Here is a 9,040-nt window from a genome sequence, read left to right as displayed (position 1 = left end):
CCCTAGCTCTACGGCTAAATGATTTCGACAGGGCGTTCATCACTTTCTGTTTGCAGTGATATATGTATGGAGAGCAGTGAAGGAAGCACATGAGTCGCGGTCAATTAAGAGAGACGAAGGATACCTGATGTTTTCTTTTATAGCACTACTCTCATTCTCACACAGGACGGATCTGCTTATCCATGTGCAGTTGATATGATGACCGTAGTTACATGTCTAGACACTAAAGAAATTGTAGTGTTTTATTTATCACCCAATTTAAGGAATGGATGGTCAATCAGTTCGCGGGCTGTCTTCCTTTGATCCGGGTCCCAGCTGAGCATTTGGCTAGCAAACGACAAGAACGCGTCTCTCTCTCTCTCCTCGAGAAACGGTATCGTGCTCTCTAATTTTCGAGACGGTATAAGCTCATTATGGTAGAATTCTCCTGAAAACACAGTTAGCATATCAAGTTTTTGTATGTTAGGTTTGATATTAGGTTACCTTCAGAGCAAAAGAAAGGACCATCGAAAAATTCTTGAGGATTAATGCAGAGTTTACCAGTTTTGCTAGTGACATGTTGAGGCCAATTATTCCCAGAGCCGGCTTTCGATCTTGCAATTAATGCAATGGGGGGAGCTCCAAGTAGAGCGATCATTTCAGCAAGATGTGATTTTGCATCGTACAGGCCGTTTTGGTCATGTACCTGCTGGAACAACTCTTTGCCTCCCAGGATATTCCACAGCTTATCAGACAGAGATATTAGTGACAAGTGCTATGAAGTGGTTGTCAAATAATAAAGAGCAAGTAAGAACCGGATTCTCAGGGATAAGTGGTATGGACTTACTAATACACCAAAGTTCCAGATATCTGCCTTCTCATTCCAACCACAGCCAAGGATTACTTCGGGAGCGCGGTAATAATCAGGTTGAATAGGATAAGAAGATAGCTGGTTCGATCCGTCTAGTCTTGTAGAGAGACCAAAATCCGTTATTTTGGGGATTAAGTTCGTAAACTGTTTACCGTTAAGAGGGCCGAAGTCGTTATTGCATCGGTAGATAGTTTGGCCACTCTTTTCATCTAACTTACATTCCATCTGCTGTTTCTTTTTTACGAAGCTAGTAAGGATTTCGTCGCTCTCAAAGCTCATGAGAATATTGTCAAGTTTTAGGTCTAGCGATGTATTAGTTGAAGTAAATCGAAGGTAAAGAGGGGACAATGTGTCACCTGTGTGGACAATCTTGCACTCCGAGTGAAGATAATCGAGACCAACAAGAAGGAAAAATATATACGTCTTTGCAATAGGTAAAGGGATCTGGCGACTGATAAAGCGTTTCTGAAAAATCCACAGAGGTTCCCTCATCGGTTCATAGACAAGGCACATGTGTTTTCCTTTGGGACCAATTAATTCAAAAGCATCAAGGCATGTTCGTAGGATTAGGTGTCCTCGGTGCTTTGGATTTAGATGTGCAATATGGTATTCGATTTCCTTTTCATGATGTGCCTCTTCAACGTTGTTATTATTCGTTATTTTGACCGCGACGATCTGCTCCGACTGCCATTTATTCCTTAGTTGTTGTCAATGGTTATGTGCACAACATCAATAGCAGGAGTACAGAAGGATAAGTAGTTACCTGGAGATATTTCGGGCGAGCCACACGGTTGATTGTGATCCCCATCCAATTTTGTTAAGTAATTGAAATTTCTTGATAAGCACTTCCCCTGGCTGTGCTGGATAGAAGGAGGCTGGGTTATATCCAGGGCAAATCTCTTCATCGACAAGTTCATGCTGGGGAAGTGAAGGCCCTTGGCTAGACGGTATTTTCCATGGAGACTTTTTGATAGTGAACATGGTGCGGCGGGATTGGGATGCCATCTGTCGAAGGAAAGACATTGCGCGGTTCAAGCTGTGGAGAGGGTAGCTAATTAGCCAGGCGATGGCCAAGCTGCACGGAGAGCTGCGTGAAGCATATTTTGAATGAAAGGAAGGTTTGTAGTTATAAGCGCCGCCAAGGCTAGACTCGTTAACTAAGTATATGACTAATCTTGTTCCTGAAGGTGCTATCGATAACATATGGAAATAATATGTGGCAGGCAGGATTTACAACATGATTGGACGGGGCGCCTAGTGCGTCTGACTAATAATTTAACCTTAGTTCAACTTTTGAGTAAGTCAAGTCCTGTAATTTGAAACAGAGAATATCGCAGTCAGTGTGTTGCAGAGCACGCCATGACAGACGCACCAAGTGACAAGCACAGTGAAAGCGATGGGGACGAAGAAGTCTTTCATGATGCTCGTTTTCCCCCAGACGAGGAAGCCGTAGGTGCCCACAAACCCTACAGAAGTCGACCGTCGCTAATTGTGATAGGACCTATTAAGCCAGTCACATAGCTACAAAGCCGATGCGAACACACTGTTTTCTGCTTCTAATTATTCAGAGGCTATTACTACATACGATAGAGCTCTTGCCGTCTGTCCTAACTACCTCGATTACGAGGTGGCTGTTTTAAAAAGCAATATTGCTGCATGCCATATACAGTTGGAAGAATGGGAATCGGCTGTAGATGCAGCCACATCTAGCATAACATTTCTGGATCGTTTGGCTCCTATAGCTCTCGCTACAACCTCTCAATCTAGTAAGGATGCGGATACGGGTTCAAATAAGACGGCGGATGCCACCTCTAGGGTTGTCGAACTACCAGACAATACGAGTCAAGGGCAGGAGGATGAGGTCCTTCGAACGTTGAAAGAAAAGGATACGCATAGGGAGGATGTACTACGTATAAGAGGCAAGTCTCTTATGCGGAGAGGGAAGGCAAGAATGCAGTTGGGCGGATGGGCGAATCTCCAGGGTGCTGAAGAGGACTACAAGAGCCTGCTGGAGCTTGGGATTCTCCCTCCGCAAGACACTAGAGCGGTCAAGACTGCTCTAAGGGAATTGCCTGCTAAAATAAACGCAGCAAAGGATAAAGAAATGGCCGAGATGATGGGTAAACTAAAAGATGTAAGCACCCCCTATCCTCTGAGAGTTTCCGCGTATGCAGCTTTTCCTTTTGTCAAAGGCCTTCTCTGATGGAATGCCTGTCGATTATAGCTCGGAAATGGGATTCTAAAGCCATTTGGTCTGTCCACGGATAATTTCAAGTTCGTCAAGGATGAGAAAACTGGTGGCTATAGCATGGGGTTTGAGAAATGATCCCCATGTGGGTATCATCAGGATCTCAGATTAACTTGCCATGACAGAGCTCGCATCAGAGGAAAGCTCGAGTCGAAATTTTGGCACAGCCTCATATTGTGCTACCAGCTTTAGCAATAATGCTGATTTGAACGTCCACCAACTATCGCACTAACTGTGGCGACACTTCCTCCGGTGGGATGGGAACATGTTTGTGGTCGTCCTCGTGTCAAGGAACCAAATGTGCTAATGTTATTGGCCAAGTCCCCACTACAATTCACAGTCGGCAAGTCGGCCATAAAATCGACCGACTTGCCGACAACTCGCCATGTCAGATGAGCTTTGTATTGAAAATACTGTTGGGTCTAGGAAATATAGCTAGCAACTTCGGCGATTACATTAACGCGACAGCGAAGACGCACTCCGTCATCTTGCTTGACCGGAAAAAGAAATATGTATAAATATTCCCCTTGTTACCAATTACCATGACCCTTGGGGCCTGCAAGAGCCCGGCCTCCGACGTGATGACTATGGCTGGCCCATCGTTTCATGACGCTGAAAGATGGGATACTTCTTAAATGACTGATATCCCCTCAAGCTGGCCTTTTGTGATTGACCCGGTTCCGTCGACTTTTTTCGTTACACCTTCAAAACCGAAATCTGGAAGGGTACGGAGTATTTATCGTTGAACTGTCTTATCCAACGCACTATTACGATGTCCAGCTCTCCAGACATGGCCCATGGCCCTCCTGGGAAGGTAAGAATGGTGAACTCTCATTGCTATTGAATATCCCTGGTCTCAGATGGTATTAACATTATTGAAACAGCCTGGTATAGAGGCACACGGGCCTCCTTATCCTCCACCAGGTGCTGGGCTTGGTGGCCGCCCTACACTATCAGTAGACGTTGCTATCTCTGCCGTTTTCATTGCCATATTCCTCGTTGGAGCTGTTTCGCATTTTACCCTATTTCGAAAGAACCTGAAGCGCAATTACAAGTTCATCCCGTCTGCAGCAACTGGGGGATTCTGCATAGCTCGTATCGTGGCCAATACCCTTCGAATTGTGTGGGCCGCGAAGCCAATGAACATCGATGTCGCAATTGCCGCACAAGTCTTCGTTGCCGCTGGGGTCTTGATACTGTTTGTGATCAATTTGATATTCGCGCAACGTATGCTTCGTGCTAGCCATCCCGTCGTGGGATGGTCTCGTCCAGTATCATACGCCTTTAAAATACTCTACATCCTTATTGGGTTAACATTGGTTACCGTCATCACAGCGACTGTGCAAAGTTTCTTCACCCTGGTTCCTAATACTAGACGGATAGATCGTGACTTACAGCTTTTCGGTGGCAGTCTGCTGACTTTTGTTGCATTCCTCCCGATACTTATACTTGCATTTATTCATCTGGCTCCTCAAAGGCAACCACGTGATCAATTTGGCTCTGGATCGTGGTCAGCAAAAGTGATCATCGTAACCGCTGCAGCTCTCCTTTTGACGCTTGGTGCAGGGTTCCGTATCGGAGTCAGTGCCTCCCCTATCCGAGCCGCTACCAATCCTGCGTGGTACCATCATAAGGCGTGCTTTTATATTTTCAACTTTGTCCTCGAAGCCATGGTCGTCTACATATTCCTCTTTGGCCGGGTCGATCGCAGATTTTTCGTTCCCAACGGGAGTTCTAAAGTGCGCAACTACTCTGATAACCGGATAGAACCCAAGACATCGGACAACGACGAAGAGGGCCAAAGTCAAGTTGTCATGTCATGAAGCTATGTACGAAAACCTCGTTATATTCCTATTACCTTTCCTATCGGCACACAGAGCGATTTTCCCTTTTAATGCATGTTTTCCCGTTCTTAGCTATGGGCTGTTGAGTTATTTGTAACACAGGACTGGTTGATGATAGTCTACTAAGCAATTTCTCTATTTGATATACATTCCACTATTGATTTATCTCTGTTCATGCGACCCCGCCCCCCGAAATATATATCAAAATTGAAAATTCTTGCCATCACGACCAACTTTGAGGACCATACAGTCACGTCAGTGACTTTCTAGCTGGGTACTCAAATATCTGGAGCCTCCATCGGCCACAAACTCGATACCAGTTGTATATGTGGCTTCGAAGCCCAAAAACAAAGCGGCCTTGGCAATTTCTATGGGCTTTGCGATTCGACCCATTGGCGATGTCTGGGCGCCAATCTTCGCAAATGCCTCCTTATCCTCCTTCGTTGCACCTATAATTCCCATGGTCGGCGTGTCAACGAAGCCGGGGCTTACTGCGTTGACCCTGATACCCTCTTTGCCGTTCTCCCCGCTGGCCAATTCAGCAGCAAGCGTCTGCACAATTGAGTACACCGCTGCCTTTGATGCGGAATATGCAGCCATACCCGGATACCCGGTGCCGATGGATACGCTTGTGGTGAACACAATAGACCCACCCTGTCGAATGTACGGTATCAGCCGCTGAGCGATAAAGAAGGGCCCTCGTGTGTTGGTATTGAAGTGTTTGTCGAAGTCTTCTTCAGTAACAGACTTGAACGGGATGAGATTGGCATAGGCAGCGTTGATAAAGAGGAAGTCGATGGAGGAGTCACCATCGGCCAGCAAATGCTGTTTGACGGAATCCTCGAATTCCTCATGACTCTTCATACAGGTAATGTCTGACTGAACAACAAGAGAAGCCCCGGCAACTAGTCCATTGAGCTCCCTTGCCGCAGCCTCAACCGGTTCTGCGCGCCGTCCGGAGACGACCACCCTGGCACCTTGGGAAACGAGGGTTTTAGCAACTTCTAGTCCAATACCATGACTCCCGCCGATGATGACCGCATTTTTTCCATAGTAGGTAGCCATTGTGATGTGCTTTTATGGAAGTTGATAAAATGGAGGATTTGAATGATTGATGTTTGATAATATGCTGGGTTGAGTTCTGTTAATTGCTCTCGAGTAGTGTCCCAATTAACGGGTGCTGACCACCGTTTTTATATACCTCTCCAGCTGCATTAGATAATCCCAATCTGTATATATCTTCTACATTGATTTTTAATCTGTGTTGCTCTTTCAGCTTCTATCCTTGCGTACGCTTCGTATACTTACAAATATGTGGTCTTGGTGAGTTTGCATTTGGTAGCTGGGTGGGTGCTGACGGTGTTTGGTATTTCCTTCATTTGTCATGTTTGCATCACTTTCGAGACGGCGTGTTTGCAGTGTTTGTGTTTGCATATTTTGGACTGTTTGCATAGTTAAGTTGATTCACCAAGTGCGCTTTGTCAGCAGCCCCAAAGCGGTAGTAAGTTGATGCGAGAAAATGACGATGAAGATGAGGATGAAGATTAGATGAGAGAAAGTCAGGAGCGGAAAACCGGCCGGACAGTTACTGTCCCTGTCCTGGTTTGGTCGAAGACGATCAGACAGCTAACTGCGGAAGGGCTGCGATGTAGTTACCCTGCCGAGACGAACCTATGGAGAATTCCACGAAAGAAAGCTACCACTTATCCATACGATATCGAGTTATGTTGTTCTATTGAGGCGAAAAACTTATCATCTTCATTTGCATTTCTAGTTCTTTTTCGTGGGAGGTTCGGGTATTCTAATTTCTTTTATCTCTCCTTTTTAAGGCGTTCCAGCCGGCCATCTCTTTCGTCAAGTTGCCCGAGTTAGTCCTATCCTTTCTTTGTTCAACAGGATCCGTTACAACCTAGCGCGAGAATCTTTCGCTTCCTCAGCATACACAAGCAAACGGAGGCAATGGATGAAACAAATAATGGAAGAGGGTGTCTTTGAATAAGCACGAAAAAAAAGAAGAAGAAGAAGAAGAAATAGAATATTAAGAGTGCCGTGTACAATCCAGTCATGTGGTGACAACAACGGGAAGTGGAAGTAATTCATTTGAAGATTGTGGAAAGTTCAGGAGGTGGGACACTGTGAGACGAACTGGAATGCAACAGGCTTTGAATGTATTGCAGGTCATTTTTCTCGTATCTACAGGAAGTAGTCCGGCGTGCGACGAGACACCATTGGTTCTCCTGCACGGGGACAAGGATCGAATTGAAGGCTAAGATGTCCAAGTTAGTAAAAGAAAAGGGGTCAAGTAAGGAGTGAGTGACGTACAAAGTGTATTTGAGATTCTCATCTATCTCCATAATTGCTGCTTGGTTTCCGCACCTATAACAGTAATTTGGAGCTGATCACATTGACGGGGTTAGCATTATTCACCAAAGACCGGAGGGAAGACGACAGCATAGACATACCAGAAAATATAGTTACTACATTCCGGTCTTGAGACCAATTATAACCTTCCATCACCAATTGATGTGCTCTCGCGACGAGGGTCAAGCCATTGTTATGGTTGAATGCCTCTGAGATATCCTGACCAAAAGTATATCCAGCCCCACGAGGAGAGATTCCCCAGCCGCACCTGTCGTCTGGGTCACTCCAGAGCAGATCACACATGGGACCTTCATGCGGCACCTCTTGCATACGATCGAGAGATCTGATGTTGTCCAATGTATCGATTGAAGGGCTGAGACCTCCGTGAAGACAGAAGATTTGGTTGTCGATGAGGGCAGTGAGAGGGAGGAAATCGAAGAGGTCAGTGAAATATTTCCAAACATTTGCATTGCCGTATTTTCGCAGGCACTCGTCGTAGAAGCCGTAGACCTGCGTTATCTGGCGTGATTCGTGGTTTCCTCTTAAGATGGTGATGCGGCCGGGGTAACGGATCTTAAGAGCGACAAGCAGAGTGACTGTCTCAACGGAATAGTAACCACGGTCGACATAGTCGCCTTCACATCATTTTACATAAAACATGTTAGACTGACAGTACTCGGCGGGGGAGACACGCATTGTCTTCTGCTCTGGGTTTCAAGTATTGACTTACCCATGAAGAGGTAGTTTGTATCTGGATTGGGGCCACCAATCCTGAACAGCTCCATCAGGTCGTGGAATTGGCCGTGGATGTCTCCACAGACTGTTACTGGACATTTCTGCAACACACCAGCGGACATCAGTATATCCCCTAGACTGCTCTGGAACACTTCAAATGGCCAGGCGGGGAAGGGAAACATACCACTGGCTGGACATTTGACTCTTCTTGCAGAACCTCTCTGGCCTGTTTGTAGATAAGTTGGTTAGCCTTAAGGGAGGCACATCAAACAAGCAAGAATAGCATAAAACGGGCATCTAACGACAACGACAGTGACGACGTCAAAAAAGAAAGGAGAAGAAGAGAATTTCCCGCGCTGTATAAAGCATCAAATTTCAAAGGAGAGAAATCCCACCCGATCGCATAATCTTTGGACATCGATCTCTGCAAGCTGCTTGCAGCTCATGAGGCTCTCGATCCAGCCGTCTAGGGTCGGTATTGACTCCGGGTCGGTGATGAGCGAGAGGCCGTGGGGTTCAGGAGACCGCCCTGAATCGATCTCCATCTTGCTTTCCATGAGTAGTACTCGAGTCGATGGCACTAGAAAGACGGGGGACGGGGTGGCGGTCCTAGAAGCAGCTCGCGGGCGGTGGAGGGGGGTCGCTTATTCTGGGGGGTAAATGAGAGAGAGTGAGCAATCAACCGAGCAAGGTGGGCGCGGGAAGGGCGAAGGAGGCGCGGATAGTGGGAGAATGCGACACAGCGAGGGAGCTCGAGGGAGGGGTCGTGAATTGTTTTGTCCTGGGTAGTCGACGACAGGAGCTGCAGGCTATTGTTTGGTCTTTCAGTCGACTTTTGGTTGATTTTGGCAAATAATAATGGTCTTTTTTCGAGCGTTTCGATGGTTTTGGCGTTTTGGTGTTTTGGAGACGCCACACTGCTCCAGCCACCTCACATGACCTCCGCAGGAAGACAAAAAAGAGAGACAGAGAGAGAGAGAGAGGAAGAGACGTCAACAACAA

At 46.4% G+C, this 9,040-nt stretch overlaps 5 protein-coding genes across 5 annotated transcripts; 2 read left to right on the top strand and 3 right to left on the bottom strand.

The window, feature by feature from the left end:
* Positions 1-242: 242 nt before the first annotated feature.
* On the bottom strand, positions 243-1,873 carry TRV_03392 (uncharacterized protein; the record flags this gene model as incomplete). Its single annotated transcript, XM_003022450.1, has 4 exons — positions 243-427; positions 484-754; positions 827-1,547; positions 1,614-1,873. The coding sequence occupies 4 exons, from the start codon at positions 1,871-1,873 to the stop codon at positions 243-245; spliced, it is 1,437 nt and encodes a 478-aa protein (XP_003022496.1).
* Positions 1,874-2,209: 336 nt separating this feature from the next.
* TRV_03391 (uncharacterized protein) lies at positions 2,210-3,176 on the top strand (the record flags this gene model as incomplete). Its single annotated transcript, XM_003022449.1, has 3 exons — positions 2,210-2,299; positions 2,349-2,984; positions 3,075-3,176. The coding sequence occupies 3 exons, from the start codon at positions 2,210-2,212 to the stop codon at positions 3,174-3,176; spliced, it is 828 nt and encodes a 275-aa protein (XP_003022495.1).
* Positions 3,177-3,870: 694 nt separating this feature from the next.
* Positions 3,871-4,921, top strand: TRV_03390 (uncharacterized protein; the record flags this gene model as incomplete). The annotated part of the gene is made up of 2 exons (XM_003022448.1): positions 3,871-3,912; positions 3,959-4,921. 2 exons carry the CDS (start codon positions 3,871-3,873, stop codon positions 4,919-4,921), a joined length of 1,005 nt encoding a protein of 334 aa, XP_003022494.1.
* A 276-nt stretch (positions 4,922-5,197) lies between these two features.
* TRV_03389 (short chain dehydrogenase, putative) lies at positions 5,198-6,007 on the bottom strand (the record flags this gene model as incomplete). The annotated part of the gene is made up of 1 exon (XM_003022447.1): positions 5,198-6,007. The coding sequence occupies one exon, from the start codon at positions 6,005-6,007 to the stop codon at positions 5,198-5,200; it is 810 nt and encodes a 269-aa protein (XP_003022493.1).
* A 1,311-nt stretch (positions 6,008-7,318) lies between these two features.
* On the bottom strand, positions 7,319-8,220 carry TRV_03388 (uncharacterized protein; the record flags this gene model as incomplete). The annotated part of the gene is made up of 2 exons (XM_003022446.1): positions 7,319-7,938; positions 8,034-8,220. The coding sequence occupies 2 exons, from the start codon at positions 8,218-8,220 to the stop codon at positions 7,319-7,321; spliced, it is 807 nt and encodes a 268-aa protein (XP_003022492.1).
* Positions 8,221-9,040: the final 820 nt, after the last annotated feature.

This window comes from Trichophyton verrucosum (assembly GCF_000151505.1).
Source record: "Trichophyton verrucosum HKI 0517 chromosome Unknown contig00286_1.f1.exp, whole genome shotgun sequence".
NCBI lineage: Eukaryota > Fungi > Ascomycota > Eurotiomycetes > Onygenales > Arthrodermataceae > Trichophyton > Trichophyton verrucosum.
Note: the sequence above shows the minus strand (reverse complement) of the source record. Positions and strands in the feature narration are given on the sequence as shown.